The sequence below is a fragment of the Triturus cristatus genome, chromosome 1_1 (genome assembly GCF_964204655.1).
Source record: "Triturus cristatus chromosome 1_1, aTriCri1.1, whole genome shotgun sequence".
NCBI classification, from domain to species: domain Eukaryota; kingdom Metazoa; phylum Chordata; class Amphibia; order Caudata; family Salamandridae; genus Triturus; species Triturus cristatus.
Genome location: NC_140579.1, coordinates 881,446,196 through 881,465,513, shown reverse-complemented (window position 1 = coordinate 881,465,513; position 19,318 = coordinate 881,446,196). Strand labels below are relative to the sequence as shown.

Genomic DNA, 19,318 nt, shown 5'->3' with positions numbered 1-19,318 from the left:
CGATGGAGATTTCGGTCTCGGAGCCTGCTTCGGTGCTGAAGGTATTATAGGCACAATGACATGAGGTTTGCTCGAGCCCGAGCCACCTGCAGGCTTACTTTTCTTCGGAGCCGGGCCCGAGGGCGGGGCTTCTGAAGATGGTTTTGGATCGCGACTGGGCCCAGCTGGCAGAGTCTTGACCAATGTCTTTTTGGGTGGTGTTGGGGTAGGGGGGCTGGTACTCACAGGCTGCCCCGGATCAGAATCGTCGGCCTCGGACACGATCTGGAGATCTTCGGAGTCATCGTCAGGGACATCCTGTGCAAAGATGTCTTCTGGTTCCGGAACCTGCTTGGCCATGATATGGCGTCGAGCTCTTCGGTCCCCGATAGTTTTCTTCGAACGGAATGCGGCGCAGGCTGGACAGCTGGATTCGTTGTGGTCTGGTGAAAGGCACAAATTACAGACCTCGTGGTGATCGCTATGAGGGAACTTTGCTCCACATTGGGGGCATTTTTTAAAAGGTGTCCTTTCCATCAGCCGCATCCGGAGTCGGTCCGATATGGATTTCGACGTTGAGTTTTCAAATTTTGAGAGTTGTAGTGATTGCTATAAGTTTTCTGCTGGAGCGGAAAAAAGTTCATCCGAACCCAATAGCGGAAAAAAACAATCTGAGGATGGAGTGGATGCCCATGCGCACTGTTGTCCAGGGGAAGAGTCACCAATCTCGTGACCAAAGACTTCTTCCGAAGACAACAACAACCTGCAATCATCCGAGCCCAACACCAGATGGTGATCTTATCCTCAGTGTGTGATCTGCAGCTCATATGCCTCGAACACCCACTTTCTCACACATTGGCACCCTCTCACATACAACCCAGCACCCTGCCTTCAGGATTGATAAGGCCTGCCATAGGGGTGACTGATAGGTTTATATGTACAGTGATATGGATAAAGGGAACCTATATCTAAGTAAGGGGTGCATACACCGCCTTACACAGGCTGCTGTAGAAGACCTGTTGTGTCATTTTGAATGGTCTCCCAGGGGTGGCATAATACATGCTGCAGCCCCTGAAAGGCCTCGGGGGTACCTATGATCTAGGTACATCATTTTACATATACGAGGGACTTATAAGGGTATCCCAGAATCCAATCTGTGGTGTACCTAAAGTAAATGCAAACAGTTTAGAGAGGAAGCAGCTAGGCTGGTGTCTTGGATAGCAGGATCCCAGCCAGACTAAAGTCGAAAAACAGTGAAACATCAGAAAAAAGTGGGGGTAAGTATAAGAAGCAGATCCTTCTCTCGGCACATATACCATTGGCAGATAATCCGTGGCTACCCCCCACCACTGAGACTTTCACAAATCGCACATTAACCAAGCATAGACTCCACAAGATTGGAGATCTGTTTAAAGACTCACGACCGTGTACGATGACAGAACTTCTTTCCAACTGGGATGTTACTTACATGGACAGATTCCTTCTTCACAGGGTCCGTTATACCGGACGCCTTGATGGAACCAGAGAACTTTCCCCCTCTCAAGCTAGTTATAACCTCGCCGGGCAGTACCTACTTGATTTCAGGCCAGTACCACCTCTCATTATCTCTCCGCCCTGTAGCTGGGACCAAGGCGCGTGCAGCCTGGGAACGGGATCTAGGCACATCGATAACTGACAACATATGGCACTATTGTTGTGCACAAACGCCTTATATCTCGAATAATCATCACCATAAACTATTACATTTTAATTACATACATAGAGTTTATGTAACCCCGAAATTGCTTGCAAAGATGGATCCAAGCATATCACACACATACGTTGGATGCGCTACCCGAGGAACGCGTTACTTACCTGTAACTGCGGTTATCCAGTATTGGTATCTTTCATAGATTCACATGCCTGAATCATTCCCCGTCGTCGGGAATGGGAGTCACCGGTAAATAACAAAGTAATGTCCAGAAGACATAAGACAGTCATAGGCCTCAGAGGCCTTAGCTTAGTAAGCTATCCACGTCCTTATGTAAAAAGGACCAAATTTTTGGCCAGAGCCAATCAGCTAACACCACCCTCTAGAACCTTCCTGGTAGGAGCTCTAGTCCCTCAGATTTTCGTGAGCACAGTGCTAAGCAGCTGTATACTGAGAGATCCGAGAGAGCCCTTCCAGGGGAGGCGGGTGGGTTGCATGTGAATCTATGAAAGATACCAATACTGGATAACCGCAGTTACAGGTAAGTAACGCGTTCCTTATCCAGTATTAGGGTATCTTTCATAGATTCACATGCCTGAATCAGAGTAGCAAGCAGTGAAAAAAGCACATTTCGAAAGATATGGATAACATACAGGTATTAGATAACCACATCTATCCGAGATAAACAACAGTGCTACCGTAAAGCAATGAATAAGTAAAGCATACATTATAGTGCGAAATGTGCATAAACTGAGGATGGTGGGATGAAAGAAAGGGCTCACCTCTATTTAAAAAGATGACGTAGTACCGCTTGACCCACTGACGCATCCTTCATGATCTCCGCATCCAGGCAGTAATGCTTGGTGAAGGTATGCGGCGTCTTCCATGTGGCCGCTCTACAAATGTCCACAATGGGCACCCCAGCAAAAAGAGCCATGGAAGTAGACATGGCCCTTGTGGAGTGGGCACGGACCGTTGTTCTCAACGGACGTCCTGCCTGTTGGTGACAGAAAGAAATGGCCGAAGAAATCCAGCGGGAAATGCTCTGTTTTGTGAGCGGAAGCCCTCGTCGAGGTCTGCTGTAGGCTATGAATAGCTGATTTGATTTTCGAAAAGATTTCGTTCTCTCAATGTAAAATTTCAAGCAACGTTGAATGTCTAGTGAATGTAGAGTTCGTTCCGCCACTGTTTGTGGATTTGGGAAGAATGATTGTAAAACAATAGGTTCGTTGAGGTGGAAGTGAGATGGAACCTTGGGGATGAAAGCTGGATTTGTGCGGAGAAGGACTCTATCCTTTTTGAATTGCAGGAATGGGTCCTGGATAGAGAATGCTTGGAGCTCTCCCACTCGCCTTGCCGAGGTAAGAGCTAGTAGAAGTGCCACCTTCCAGGAAACAAATTTAAGGTCAGCTCTGTGGATGGGCTCAAACGGGTGCTTCATTAGTTGAGCTAGAACTATGTTAAGGTGCCAGGCCGGTGGAACAGGCTTTACTGGAGGGAATGTGCGAAACAGTCCTTTCATGAATTGCTTGATGAGTCTATGAGACCATAAAGAGGGGCCGGAAGAAGATCTTCTGAAACGTGAGATTGCAGCTAGGTGAACTTTAATGGAGGCATGAGCAAGACCAGATTCTGCTAGATGTAAAAGGTAGGGTAAGACTTGTCCTGGGGTGGAAGAGAAAGGATGCAACTTATTCGTCTTACACCAGATACAGAATCTTTTCCACTTGAGTGAATAGGTCTTGTTGGTACTATCTGCTCGAGCCCGAGCTAGAATTCGCCTGCAGTCTGGAGGAATGTCTAGGCCCCGAAACTCTCTGAACTCAGGAGCCAAGCTGATAACCTGAGAGAGGCTAGATCCGGATGTTGAATCTGCTGATCGCTGAGCGTCAGAAGAGATGGAAACGTTTTCAGCCTGATCGAAGGTTCCTGGGAGAGGAGGTGAAGTTCCGAGAACCAGTGTTGGCGTGGCCAAGCTGGGGCTACCAATATCAAAGTGCAAGGCTCCGCCTTCATCTTCCGTAGTACCCTGGGGATCAGGGGAAATGGCGGAAAGGCGTATGCAAAGACGTTGCACCATGCTATCGAAAAGGCATTCCCCAGGGATCCTGGTTGGGGATGCCAGCTTGCAAAGTATTGGCATTTGGCGTTGCGTTGGGTGGCGAATAGGTCCAGCTGAGGTGTGCCCCATTGGGCGAAGATATTGTTGAGGACCTGCTGATCCAGCTCCCACTCGTGGCACGCTGCCTGCCTCCTGCTTAGATAATCTGCCAACACATTGTGGGTGCCTGGAACATAATCTGCTCGGAGAGAGATGTTGTGGCGGAGCAGCCAGTTCCAGATTTTCTGCGATTCGCGCGAAAGTGTCAGTGAACGAGTCCCTCCCTGCTTGTTCAGGTAGTGCATTGTCGTGGTGTTGTCTGTCCGGACAAGCACTACTGAGTTCTTTATCCTCGGGAGGAAAGCCACTAGAGCTAGGTAGACTGCTCGGAGCTCTAAAAGGTTGATATGAAGCATTTTTTCCGAAAGGGACCACTTTCCGCTTATCTGTAGCTCCTGAAGGAAAGCTCCCCAGCCTTCTAAGGAAGCGTCCGTGGTGATTATATGAGGAGTAGCAGGAAGCAAGAAAGGCAAGCCTTGCGAAAGGTTCTTGGGGCAAACCCACCATTGCAGAGCCTGTTTGATCGCCGGGGTTACTTGGATGACGTCGTCGAAAGACCCTGTACACTGGATCCACTGGTTCGACAGAGCCTCTTGTAGGGGTCGCATCCGCAAGCGGCAATGTGGGATTAAAAGAATGCAGGAAGACATCATCCCGAGGAGGGATTTGAAGAGGCGCACCGAGAGTGTCTTTCTTGTCATTACCTGGAGTGCCAGAGATTGAAGTTTGTCCTGGCGTTCCTGTGACGGGAATGCTTTCCTGTGGATGGTGTCTAGTGTGGCTCCCAAAAATTGCATGCATTGGGATGGTTGCAGGACAGATTTGTCGTGGTTGAGAGTGAGCCCCAGTGACTCGAAGAGTGTCAGACAAGCGTTGGAAGAACTTATCACGCCTTCTTGTGATGGGGACTTGATAAGCCAGTCGTCTAAATACGGGAAGACTTGGTGGTGGAACCGGCGTAGGTACGCCGCCACTGGTGCTAGGCATTTGGTGAAAATGCGTGGCGCCGATTTGAGCCCAAATGGCAGAACCCGAAACTGGTAATGCCTGCCCGCCACCATGAAACGCAGGAACTTCTTGTGGTTGCGGTGTATTGGGACATGAAAATAGGCGTCTTGAAGGTCCACCGACACCATGTAGTCGTTTGCGTTGAGTAAATGCAAAACCTCCTGTATGGTAATCATTCGAAACGACTGTTTTTTCAGAAATTTGTTGAGATTTCTGAGGTCCAATATGGGTCTCCATTTCTTCTCTTTCTTTCGGATGAGAAAGAAATGGGAGTAGAACCCTCTCCCTCGTTGGCTGAGGGGAACTTTTTCTATAGCTCCCTTTAGAAGCATAATCTTTATTTCTTGGAGTAATGGGCGTAGGTTTTTGTGAGCCCTTTGGCGGGGAGGAGTTTGAGGAGGAATTTGTGTGAATTCCAGGGAATGGCCGAATTGTATTAATTGAAGGACCCATCGGTCCGTAGTTATCGTTTGCCAATTTTTGAGAAAATGGGAGATTTTTCCGCCAATCTTGTAGGGTGGAGACAAGTTTGAGCCCGGCTGCATCTGGAAGTCATTGCCGCCGCGCGGCACCTTTTTGTCTTCCTCCTCTGTTACGAAAGGAAGTTTTGTGGTAAGACGACTGTTGTCGCTGCTGAGATTGTGGACGGTACTGCTGGGAAGAGGAGAAAGAGGAACGCTGTTGAAAGTCTCCTCTGGAGGAAGTCTGGCCTCTTCCTCTTGACCCACGAAAGGAAGGGTTCCGAGATTGCAGAGACCCCAGGGCTCTGGCAGTGTCTGTATCTTTTTTGATACCTTGCAATGCCTCGTCAATAAGAGAACCGAATAGAAACTGGCCATCATAAGGCATGTCCAGGACTTTTGTCTGGACCTCCGGCCTGAAAGAAGTTGCCTTGAGCCAACCCTGGCGCCGGAGAGCAGCCGCACCAGCCAGCTGTCTAAAGCCTGTGGAAGCAATATCCATTGCACAGTCTATCAGTTCCGTGGCAGATCGCTCACCCTCCAACAGAATCTTCTTTGCCTCTTCTTTTAAGTCAGAGGGCAAATCCGCTAGATATGGGGCAATGTCCGCCCACATTTGTCGGTTGTACCGTCCCAATAGTGCAGTAGCGTTGGAGGCACGCACTGTCAAGGCTGACATAGAGGAGAAACGTTTCCCTATGTTATCCATACGTCGCCCTTCTTTATCCGGCGGAGCTGTCAACAGCGCAGCTGGGTTGTTTGACCTCCTCTGCGCAGCCTGAGTGATAACCGAGTCCGGCTTTGGATGGCCTGTAAGACAAACCGGAGCAGTGTCCGGAGCTTTATACTTCTTGTCCAGGCGTGGTAGAACCGGTGGCATTGATGAAGGGTTCTGCATTATCTTTATGCCCTGGTCCCAAATATAATCTATTATCGGAATTGCCCGGACGGTCTTCTTGAAGGGTTCCTTAAAGTCATATAAGAAACAGTCCTGTTGATGCGAAGGCATCGGGATTTGGAAGCGCTGGGCCGCCCTTTCAATGATGTTGTGGAAACCGCCGATGTCGTCGGGCGGTGAGTCGGCTGTGGTAGGGACAGGCGAAACAGGAGCCGGAAGGATGTAATCGTCCCATTCATCTTGTTGGGATTGAACGTCCTGGAGTTCTCCTTCCTCAGGTTCCTCCTCCTCCTCCTCCTCCTCCTCCTCGTCGTCCGTGGCGGGCCGAGGCGGAGGTGCCGTCCTCTCCAAACGCAGTGGAGGCGGTCGTGGCCGTGTAGCCTCCTCCTTGGAAGGCCCCGCAGGCATCGGTGGAGGTGCCGGAGTCGGAAAACGCTGCTTATAGTCCGTTATTAAGAGCTGAAGGTCTGTGACCAAGGTTGCCGGTAGACACACCATGGAAGGTGGAGGCGGCATGTATTCTCGATGAGGAACCTCCTCATAATTCTGGGGATTGTCTTCGTAATCCGAGACATCCTGGTACTTCACATGGAGTTGTGATGGACTAGTCGCCGCAGGAAAGAGACTAGCGTCGTCCGAATCCTCCTCTTCAAAGAGGCGAGTGGGAGGCAAGGTTGAGACCTTACTGGGCTTAGTGAGGGCCGGAGTCAATGCACGCTTGGTTATTTGTACATGCACAAATGTACTCTGGTCGTCCGTGTCCATACTCCTCAAGGGGCTCGATGGTATAGCTGTAACCGACGTTACAGGTATCAATGCCGTCGACGGGATCGTCGTCGGGGTCGTCGTCAACGACGAGGATGATGAAGACGGTCTCCTCGTCGACGATGACGTCGATGCCACCCTTGGTCTTTTAGATGAGGAGTGAGACGCAACTGAAGAACTCTCACTCTCCTCAGAGGCCACATCCTCCTTGTCCTTTAGCCTTTGCAGCCAGATTAAAAGGCGCCCCTCTCGGTCTTTCAAGGTCTTAGATGAGAAAGTCCGACATACCTTGCAGTCCTTAGAACTGTGACTGGGATAGAGACAATACAAGCAGTCCTTGTGTTGGTCGTCGATATGTAGCCTCTTTTTTCCACAAGAGGCGCAGGGCCTGAATAAACCCTTCTTAGGTGTATCAGCCATGCTGAAAATCCAGAATGTTGAGAGAAATGCTGTCAAATCCAAAGAAATGAGCAGAGCTCAGTGGAGACTCCCTTAGCACGACGTGCGGTAGAAAATCTGAGGGACTAGAGCTCCTACCAGGAAGGTTCTAGAGGGTGGTGTTAGCTGATTGGCTCTGGCCAAAAATTTGGTCCTTTTTACATAAGGACGTGGATAGCTTACTAAGCTAAGGCCTCTGAGGCCTATGACTGTCTTATGTCTTCTGGACATTACTTTGTTATTTACCGGTGACTCCCATTCCCGACGACGGGGAATGATTCAGGCATGTGAATCTATGAAAGATACCCTAATACTGGATAAGGTGGACTTCCCACACCTTGCATGGAATTGCACACCAGTGCAGGCATACTGGGGGGTGGTCTTTCTGCATTCAACTCTCATGGTAGAGCAGACTGTACAACCCACACCATTGACATCATTATTGGAGTATGTTCAACCTCAAAAAAAAGGTGTCCGGAGGTTCACAGCAATCGCCTTGCTCATTGCAAAACAACAAATTTCTCTACACTGGGGCAAGCACAAACGCCAACTGTGAGGGCAGGAATTGTTATAATAGATATATAATTGATGTAACACACTGTGAATAATCTATCTTTTCGGGAACTGCTCCTTTGTACCGTTTATAGTTGGGATATGGCTTTTATTGTCATAATTGTATTTCATGGTTTTGAAGTGCTACACATTATCATGCACTATCAGAACAACTGTTCTTTGCAAACCTCAATAAAGAAAATAAAAAAATAAAGTAATCTGGCAAAAAGTGTGTTTGGGGGGTGTTACTGCAACAGAAACCCCCTTCCCTACATATCTAATTTGAAATTTTTGTGAGATATACAACCTGACATTTCTGTGATTGATTACTGTCTGAAAATAAGGGGTGTTCTTATTTTTGTATCAAGATCAGAGTAACTAGCACTATTAATGTTTCCTCCTTATATCAGTGATGAACAAGGATGTGAATAACAAAGATTGAGAAACTTGTTCTAATCAGACATATCATTTTTAATATTGTTTTTAATATACTGTGATGATATACTTAGTATGCACAGTGTTTTAAGAGAATTTTGAAATGAAAGTGTGATTTTTCTGTATCGTGGTACAAAATATACTTTTATTAACTGTATTTTTATTGCTTTCTGATAATAAAGTGAGACATCTGTGCATCAATCAGGATTCAGTATGTAGATGATGATATGATTGAGAGTTGTATGAATGTTTCCCCACAATAAGACTAATAGTGTGTTGGACAAATAAGATCGTTCTCAAGAAAGGGATTGTTTTTTTTTTTTTATTGTTTATGTATTCTGAGCCCTGTCCCTTTTTGTTAGCAGGTTCTCTCTCTCATAATTGTTGAGTTACTTACTGGTAAAGGCCAGTCTTATCTTTGGACCTTATTTCATTGGTACATCTCCTTGCAACTCCTTAAATCCTCCTAGGTCAAAGTCTGTATTATCCCTAAACACAGGTTGTCCAGCATGCTCAATCAACCAACCATTCTGGGATTTATAGAGTGCAGCAATTCACCTGTGATGGTTTCATGGAGCTGGACTGCTTTGTGGTAATTGTTCATTCGTACAGCCACGTCTTGGGTCCTTTCCTTAATTCCTGGAGCGATGAGGAGGTCATGAGGTGCAGGAGAAGTTTGTTCCAAGCTTTGGCTGCCTGGTTTAAGAAGGAACGTCCTCAGCTGTTGCTTCAGGAGTCCGGGAGGTGTGTGTGAGGAGGGAGAGGATGAGCTGGTTGTCGTCTGTAGGAGATTATGTTGAGTCTGTGCAATCTGACTGTCAGCCAGGGGGGGTCATGCAAGCATTTAAGAGTGGGGGGCTGAGGGATGATCATTGCGGGACGCTGTAGATCTACTTGGGTTCCGAGGTAAATAATGGGAGATGGATTATCTGGGTTTTTCCTGTGAGGTACGAGGCGATCCATTTGAGTGCATCATCCTGGATTTAGATATGGTAGAGTCTGTTTATCAAAATGTGATGGGAGATGGTGTCAAAGGTGGCTGACAGGTACAGGAGAATGAGGGCTGCCATTTCGCCGCGGACCAGGAGGGCTCTGCTGTTGTCGATGACTGCGATCAGGGCTGCCTTGGTGTTGTAGTTTGCTCAGTATCTAGATTGAGAGGAGTCCAGGAAGTTGTTGCGTTTCAGGTGTTCGTGAGTTGCTGGTTCATTGCCCTCTTGAGAACCTTTGCTGGAAAGTTGAGAAGGGAGATGGGTCTGTAGTTATTTGGTTCTGCTGAGTTGGAGGAATGTTTCTGCAGGGAGGGCTTTACTTTGGCGTGTTTGCAGTCCTCATGGAAGGAAACATAGGTGATAGAGGTGTTTAGGACTTTGAGTTTGTCAACTAGCTCGCAAAGTTGAAGATGGGGTTGGGGGGGGAGCAGGGGGTCCATGGGTGCTCCTGAGTGCATGGAGCTCATGATGGAGATTGGGGCCGGAGTTGTGAGAGGGACCCACTGGGTGAGCAGGTGTTTGGTGTTTGTGTCAGCAGGCTGATGCCGTCGGCGACATGGGGTTGAAGTTTGAAGTTTTCGTAGATGACTGAGATCTTGTCATGGAAGAAGTCCTCCAGGGTCTTGCACGGTTCTTGGGAGGGGGTGATATAGTTCCCAGTGGCTGTGGGTTTCAAGAACTATCGGATGGATAACAGCCACTTTATTTGGTTTGTGCTGGTTTCTATGCTGTCTGCTAGGGCGTTCTTCTTTGTTTTGTTCAGCAGGTGGTGGTACTGGCTGAGTGCCCTCTTGTAGATGGTTTGGTCTGCTGTCTCCATGCCGGTGTGCAACTTCCTTTCTAGTTGCCGGCAGTTGCATTTGGTGGATTTCAGCTCTGGGGTAAGCCAGCTGGCTCCTCTGGCAGGTCCTTTGGGTTTGGCTGGCTTGGCAGGGACAATTGTGCTGGCACATTCTGTGATCCACTAGGAGAAGTTCTTCAAAGCCTGTTCTGGGTTGGACGTTGTATCTGGGAGGTGGGAGTTTGAGAGAATTGTTTCACTGGTATCTTTTACCATTTTCTGCGTGTGGATATGGGGGGCATGGTGCCAGTGCAAAAGCTGCCGACTTGGGTGCTGAAGATATGGGTTTGAGTATTGGCACTGGCACAACATCCTGTGATTCTGAGTAAATCACTTTATCTCCCTGTGCCCACTAAGGGTGATTAGCCACACTATGTAAATATAAACAACTCCAGGTGAGCTGTGAGACGTGGTTGCACTTGACTGTCGCGGGACATGAAGAAGGGGTTGAGCATGTGTCCAGTGATGTGGGAAGGGTCGGAGACAAGTTGCTTGAGGCCAATACTGGTTATGCACTTTGCTGTTCTGGCTGCCAAATTGTGGAACACTCTCGTTGTGAATATTCGATTTTCTACTACAGAGAATGACTTACATAAACAAGGCCTGGCTGTTTAACAATAACTAACCCTTCCTCCTCTTGGAGACTTGTCCTTAGCGCAGGGACACCCTGTTTTGTATAGCTGAATGCTTTACAAACCTTCAATTATTCATTCACATATGATACTGCCCAATAAACTGCTACTTGCTTAAGAAAAGGCTCACAAAAATTCAATATGAAGAAAAAAAAAAAGAATAAGGAACATAAGTAACCTTATTCACAAAGATGTTGCTGCATCTAGCACCACCTGCTTTCATCTGCTATATGTAACTTTAAAATATTGTTTATTAATTGATGGCTACAAAATCTCTCAAATGGACAGTTCAGTATTTAACTAATAAGTTTTCATGATGGGGAAGTCTAAAAATCAATTTGCAAGAACGCATATAGAGCATGGTGTAAACAGGCAGACAAAGGACATGACTCACCGTCTCCTGCTACTGGGGGAAGCCGGCAAACTTGCCGACACATAGCAACAAAACCAAGGAAGTACTTCACAAGGCTGGCATCCGTCTTTTTGTCAAGACGAGCAAAAGAGCGAAAGCGATCCCAGCAAAACTGCTGGGTGTCTGGGTCGTACTCCACCCCAAATGAAGACACTACTCGATAGAATTCAGACTCTTCTCGCCTTGTCCACCTGATCAAGGAGAGAGCACAAGAAAGAGAAAAAACTATTGAGCATTGGATTCTTTATCCCACAGCACCACCCAATATAAGTGAGAGTTTCAACACTTACATGACTAGTAAGACTCAGTTACATAAAACACACAAAACATAGGCTTATAGTTGCTGCAGAGAATATAACGCTTAGCCAAAAAAGCATACATTTACTAACAGTCCAATGTAAGTTTTTTAGGTCTCGCCTGGCGTAGGCTGCGCGCATGCGCAGTCTCGTTGGCGGGATTTAATGATGTGGGGCTTTTTTAGTATAGGGCATTAAGCCCCACCCCTCTTTTCCATTGGCAGGCATTACCGTTTATGCTAAACGGTGGCCAGCCATTACCGTTTATGCTAAACGGTGGCCAGCCATTGGAAAAGAGCTCCTCGTCACATATTCGCTCGGCTTTTCGGCTGTCCCATTTGGACGGCCTCGCCTGCTTTGCGTTCGTTGCAAAAGGTTTCTTATCTTTATGGGGCCAAACACATGGCCCCATAAAGACAAGAAACCTTTTAGCAGGCGAGGCCGTCCCCGTCAGAAAAAGCAGAGCAAATACGTCATGGCGTCATGTGTTTTCTTTCTGGGTGATTCTCTGCTCCGAGTTGCCTCCCGCCGCACCGGCGGTGCCTGGCATGGCACTGGCAGTGATGCCTGGTCTGGGCTGCTGGTGTAAATGCTCCTCGGGGCATCTTGGCTTTGCACTTCCAAGGGACCGCAGAGAGCCACCCGAGAGGAGGAGGAGAGGAGACGGGAGCGCAGAGGGCGTGGTGGAGCGAGGAGAGGCGATGGAGGGATGGACGAGCCGTCGCTGCTGGAGTGCTCTGTGTGCCTGGAGCGGCTGGACACCACGGCCCGGGAGCTGCCCTGCCAGCACACCTTCTGCCGCCGCTGCCTGCAGAACATCGTCACCTCCCGCCGGGAGCTGTGCTGCCTGGTGTGCCGGGTCCTTATACATGTGGGGTGGACGTCCTGCCGTCCAACATCCTACTGCTGCAGCTCCTGGACGGCATCCGACAACGGCCCAGGGCGGCGGGAGCGCCTCGGAGAGCCTGAGACAAGGCTCGGGGGCTCGCCGGCCCTGCACCCCAGGGCAGCCTGAAGGACCTGGCCGCAGCCACCCGCAACGTTATGCACGCCAAGGTAGGTGTCGTCACCCGCACACCCATGCCATTTACTCATTGGGCAGTTGCACTAAAGTTGTTTGATTCTTCTGTGGAGTGTAATCATCAGGTACAGGTGCTTTCGTCCTTATTTATATCTGTGCGTCTGACTTTTGGAAAAAGGCGCCCTGTTATAGAGTTGTGTTAGGTAACGCTTCGAATTCCTTAGGGACAACACACATCTAGAATCTTTTGGCGTCTTAATTACCGTATTTATGGTGTGGAGTTCAAAGCAGAACTGTGCACTAGTTGGCATGCCCGCTGACACCACGGGTGATATCCTCCGGATACCTTGTTCTAGGTTCGGCATACAAATACGGCTAAATAAATCACGATTTTAGGATTATGAAATTATCTTTATTCACAGGCATGCAACAGAGCTGGTCAAAAATTAGGAAGTCTACGTTTTGCTTAGTTTGCTCCACATGGGGGTTTGGCAAATGTAGGAAGGTGGAATCTGACTAATGGTTGCCCCCAACTTTTTGCCTGGTATTTGAGTGGTTTTTGACTAGTCTGGCAGGGATCCTGCTATCCAGGACCCCAGCCTATCTGCTTTCTCCTTAAAACTGATGTGAGTACCCTAGGTACAAACCCAATTGGATGCTGAGGATGCCCTGACAGTCCCTTGTAGATGGTACCCTAGGTACCCAGGGCATGGGTCCCTCAGTAGGCCTACCAGGGCTGCAGCACTTATTGTGCCACCCTGGGACAGCCATACAAACTGACACCACCAGACCACTACTGTAGTCTGGGTAAGGTGGTGCTAGCACCCCTTACAGGGATATAGGTACCCTATATCCCACCCCATTACAACACATATACTCTCATAGGTCACCCCTATAGCAGGCCTTGCTAATCCTACAAGGCAGGGTGCTGAGGTATGTGTGAGGGGGGACCCCTACCTGAGTAGGGCCTCTCTGCAACCCTCGTAAAATCATTGCTGGGTTGTTTGTAGTGTAGCCATACCATATACTCTTAACCGCATTATAAGTCTATCGCGATAGCGTGATAATTTGAGAATGGCTACACAGAACCATATCGTGTTTGGTGTCAAACATGCAGGAATCCTACCCCCAGTCCAGCCATGGGCATGAGGGTACGATTCCCCCCTGCTAGAGGGGCGATATGGGAAAAGCGGCAGAATTCAGACACCAATTTAAAAGTGCACATGTAGTACAAAATGGCTACTACCCACCACCCACACTACTCTGGCTGGCTGTTGCTGGGGAAAATCCCAGCCTCGCCAGCTGGACAATAGGGTTCCTGTGGCAGGGAGGTGCTAGCATCACCCCAGACAGGATAATGTGGATTGGAACAGGGTGGGTGTTGCCTTTCAGATTTGCACGTAGGCAGCTACAGCGCCTACATTCTGCATACACCGCCTGGAACCGGTTCAGGGGCATCCTGCCCATCGCCCAGGCGGGAAACACACAAAGGGGAGAGGGTGTAGCCACCCTTTCCCGCCTCACCTCTCATTGGTGGACACTACTCTGGACACTCCCCTAATCTTGGGGATAAAGGTGAATAACGTGGCCCCAGAGCCTCAGATTAATCTTGAACTTTACAGTCTTGACCTTCGACTTGCTGCTGCCCAGCTGATGGAAGAAATATCCCTTGGGATAAAGGAGTTATCCCCCTGCTTGGCAGGCACCTGAAACACTGCAAGTGACCCGGTTGGAACTTCGCTGCTCTCACGAACTTCGTCGACTTCCAGCAACCTCGAGGTGGGTTTCCTAAGCATCCCAGAGGCCAGCGAGTGTGCACAGCAAACCTGAGCACCGTGGACCGCGTGGGTGCCGAGATTCCCAATACCCCAGGACACCGGCCACGTCTTGCATAGCACACGACCCTGACCAGTGGGGAAGTTGTGCTTTGGCCCATTTTTGAGCCAACCACCAAGCAGCATTTGTGCCAAAGATCAGCGCCCTAGCCCCCTCCGGTGGCCCGTGGGCTCCCTTTTACGCACTCCATTTTGCTGCCTTCCGCGGTCCCTTGTCTCTCGACTTGAGGGCCCGAGCGGAGGACAATCTCGACAATTAAGAGTTCCCCTGGTTGTTCCAGGCCTGCTCTACAGTCTCTCCAAAGTAGACCTCTAACAGACCTCGTGGGTCTGCACCAGTAGGTGATTTGTTCATCTTGCGTGGGTTGCGGTTGCCAAGGCTTAGTGGATCCAATCCGGACACTAACACCGCAGCGACCCTCATCCGACGTGGGACAGTCGCCCTCCCGAAGCTGGCCTTCCTTGAAGCCTCCCGGAGCCCGTGGCTGCAGATCCAAGCTACACCTCTTTCCACTTGAAGCACCCGACATTGAAGGGCTCTTTGCTTTGAGCTTCCTGGTCACTGTGCCGTGACCCAGACTCTGTCCCCTCTGCTTTCAGGTTCTTCTCTGCAAGATCTACAACTTCAATCTTCACGGCATCATCAACGCTTTTGGCTAGCAGCAGTTTTGTACATTTTCCCACTGAAAATCAGCCCGCGACCCGACATCGAAAACGACCTATGCACCCGGCTTCCCTGGGGCAGGTAACAGTGGTACCTCGGTACTCTCGTGGTAGTGGGCTCCTCAAAAGCTTAACTCTAAAGTTTTAACTTTGTACTCGTGCTAGAAGTGACTTTAATCTGTTTAAATCAAACCGCGACATTCTCCATAGGCTTTAATAGAGATCCCGATAGCAGCTATTTCCACTGCACGCGCCTCCCGTGGGACCCCTTCCTCATAACCTGGGGTGGATTCTTAAGAGGCCAGCGATCCTAAATGCCCTAGGCATTGTCTGAAGAATTGTCGTGGTTCTTATACCACTTTTTTAATGTATGGTTTGGTCCCCCCCTGGGGCCCTATGATTCCAGTGCTATTTATTGTATCTATCAATGCTTGTTTGAATTGTAACTTTGCCTCAGCCTCATAAAGAGACGTGTGGGATTCTGTTTAGAACAAATACATATATTTTATATATATGCCTGTGTGGGATACTCTTTCATTTGGTTATTCAAGAGGTTATCTATGGTAAAACAATAAGCTTAACACTCCTTCAAGACTTAGCCTGAAGGCTGCTCTCCACAGCTACCACTAGGATAGCTTCTTTAAAGGTTGTCTTAAACCTATCATCAATAAGAGTCGAATTGGACTGGTGCAAGGTGTCCCCTATAACTAGGAGACAGCATATGCCAGGCCAACTTCTCACAGCAAACACGTTGCAATTGTGGTATGCTGAAAACACTCTTGGTGGTGTGTTGGCCCTTTCATATAAATCTGATGGGGTGATGGAGATGTATGTATGGTTTTATTAAAAATTAACGAGCGGCGTTGCTTTCCACTAGTACCGGGTTATTTAAGTGGGATGTAAAAACTTGGGGGTCTCTCAAAGGGGCGTAGCTGATGTCATTAAGGGCAGGGCCTAAAACACAGTAGGCACAACATCTGTGCTTAGCATAGTGTGCCACCGACTGGCATTTTGCTGCTTGTGTCATTGCATCCAGATATATAATACAACAAGTAACATTACGCCTACAAGTCAGGACTGTTGGTTTTGTCAATGGTTGTTAATCGCATAAGATAAATAAGCACCAACCAGGGCTTCTTTGTAATATTGCAAATGTTTCAGTTCTGAAATGATGACGTTTTGAAAGAAGTATAACAAGTCTTGTTGAAGTTGCATCAAAGGCAGTGAAGGGTGGTACTGCTGCAGAGTTAAGTTTTTTTCTTTCACCCTGAGGGTGAGGGTAAAAATGAGAGCCTGATAGGGACCGTCTCAGCATCTGCTCTTTAGAACTGCCAGTGCTGAGCACCGGCAGGACCCGGCCCACTTAAAGCCCTGACTAATAGAATACTAGTTTGAGTGCTGTTACGAGAGTTTCAGCTATTGGCATTGTAAATAAGGATTAGTTACTTACCTGTAATCCTAGTTCTCTTCCAGGGGTATCCTCATCAAAGTCATAAGCACTAAAACAAGCACTAGAATATTCCTGCTTTTGCGCGGGACCCCGGAAACACAATCATATATGTGATAAACATATATGCATCTCCACACACACACACACACACATATATAAATAATAAAAAAAGCGAATGCAGCCTTTCATAAGTAGAGCTGAATAATGCTGCAAGGACTCCCCTATATATAATCAATAATATAACCAATATAAATAATATATCATAATAAAACAGGGAAAAAACAAAAGCAAATCATGTTTGAACACCGTTTTAATGCTTTGCATGAGCACAAACACCTCAGATAGGACTGAAAGCATTGTCAGCTCACAGGCTGCATTGCAGAAAACCACAGCCTAGAAAGGCTAGAAAGCTAACTCATAACAACATAGAAAAACTAGCACCGAGCCTTTAAGGCAGCCATGACCCCTAGCTTCCCATCATGCCTCAGGGGTGACAGGTCAGTTGTTCTTTGTGGTGACACAAAGCCATAACACAAAGAGTTGACAATTCCTTTAAAAATAAGGATCCTTTGCCCGGGGAGGCGGGAGGGTTGCTTATGACTTTGATGAGGATACCCCTGGAAGAGAACTAGGATTACAGGTAAGTAACTAATCCTTCTCTTCCAGGGGATCCTTATCAATAGTCATAAGCACTAGAATAGAATAGCGAGCCTCACCTCATCCGCTGCGGGCAAAGGAAAAATAATAATTAACAGCTCAGACAACTAAACTTGACAATTCAGACATTTCTCTTATCTGAACAGATTTCTCAAGGAGGCCTGGCCTACTTGAGTATCCGCCCTGGAGTCGGGTTCAAGACAATAATGCCTTGTGAACGTATGCACAGATCTCCAGGTTGCTGCCTTGCAGATTTCTGCCATCAGAACATCATGCAAGAAAGCTACTGTAGCTGCTTTCCCCCTAGTGGAGTGTGCTTTAGTCAACAACAATAGGGGCTTATTTGCCAGCTGGTAGGCCAATTTTATACAAGACACTATCCATCTGGAAATAGATCTCTTGGTAGCTGGAAAACCTGTCCTCATTGAACCATAATTTAAAAACAATTGGTCAGATTTTCTGATGACCTTAGTTCCCTCTAGGTAGAATTTAAGCACTCTCTTAAGGTCTAAGGAATGGAGTGACCTTTCCGCAGGAGTTGCGGGATTGGGAAAAAAGGACGGCAAAGAAATTGTCTGATTAATATGAAAATCAGATACAACTTTTGGCAGAAAAGCAGGGTGAGTCCTTAATACTACTCTGTTGTGGTGAAGGATAGTATATGGCTCTTTGGAGTAAAGTGCTTGGACCTCGCTTACTCTTCGCGCTGAGGTAATCGCGACTAAGAAAGTGGTCTTCCATATCAAATGCTGCAGCGTGGCTTTATGGATGGGCTCAAAAGGAGGACCCATCAACTTAGAGAGGACCAGATTCAACTCCCAAGGAGGAGAAGGAGGCCGAACAGGGGGATACAATTTCTTCAACCCCTGTAGGAAATCCTTGACCACCTGCAGTTGAAAAAAGGAAGGTTGGCTTGGAGACTTTCTATAGGCCGTAATAGCCGCTAAATGCACTCTGATCGATGAATACTTCAACCCGGATAGCCAAGTACAGGAGGTAAGGAAGAATAACCTCCTCCTGTCCTATGGTTGGATTAAAGTTATTACGAGAGCACACCAGGTAGAACCGCTTCCACTTAAAGGAATACGAAGCCCTTGTGGAAGGTCTCTATGCTTCCTTTAGTATATGCATACAGTCCTGCGGCAAGTTCAAATGTCCATATTGCAGGACCTCAGGTGCCATGCTGCCAAGTTCAGTGAGGGAAGGTTGGGATGTAGGATCTTCCCGTCCATCTTGGTCAGCAGATCTGACCTGCAAGGAAGCCTCTTGTGTGGGTGCACCGACAGCTGTAATAGGTCCAGGTACCACCATTGTCGAGGCTAGTCCGGGGCTATCAAGATCATTGACATGTTGGACCGGATGAGCTTGGACACCACCTTCGGAAATAGACAGGGGAGGAAAGCCGCATGCAAATATTCCGGACCAATCCATCAAAAGAGCATTCCCCTTCGTCCCTGGACGGTGGAACCTGGAGGCGAAGGCGTGGCACTTTTTATTTAGATGGTCTGCAAACAGATCTATGGAAGGCTGACCCCACTGATGGAAAATTTCTGCCACTACTTCGTCGTTTAGCACCCAGTCTGGCTGATCTTCGAAGTGCCGGCTGAGTGGGTCTGCTCGCACATTTCGCTCTCCTGGATGGTGCACCGCTGTGACGGAGAGGTCTCGGGCTAGAAGCCAATGCCATATCTTTTGAGCTTCCAGAGAGAGAGGGCGAGAACGCGTACCACCCTGTTTGTTGAGTAATACATGGTGGTCATGTTGTCTGTTTGGATGAGGACTGAATTGGACATGATCGAAGGCCGAAAAGCTTTCAGGGCTAGATGGACTGCCCGCAGCTCTAACATGTTTATGTGGTAGGAGTGCTCCTTGATGGACCACCGCCCCTGCATTTGTAGGCAATCCATGTGCGCCCCCAATCCTTGAAGCGATGCATCCATTACCAAGGACTGGGTGGGAACAGGTTGATGGAAGGGGACTCCCAGCAGGAGGTTCCGTGGACGAGTCCACCAGAGAGCAGACGCTTTTGCTGCTTGTGAAAGTACAATCCGGTCTTCCCAGAAACCGGTTGCCTGGTCCCACTTGTCCTCCAGATCCTGCTGCAGAGGTCTCATCCTCAGCCTGGCGTTGGG

General features: G+C 48.2%; 1 protein-coding gene across 7 annotated transcripts in view; it reads right to left on the bottom strand.

Moving 5' to 3' along the window:
* Positions 1-19,318, bottom strand: part of LOC146871232 (ATP-dependent chromatin remodeler CHD8-like) — a 2,388,691-nt gene that overhangs the window by 751,603 nt on the left and 1,617,770 nt on the right. For all 7 annotated transcript variants that reach the window (XM_085650618.1, XM_085650635.1, XM_085650640.1 and 4 more), the window contains exon 30: positions 11,247-11,455. In XM_085650618.1, the coding sequence (XP_085506744.1) occupies positions 11,247-11,455 (209 nt within the window). The remainder of the gene's footprint in view (positions 1-11,246; positions 11,456-19,318) is intronic.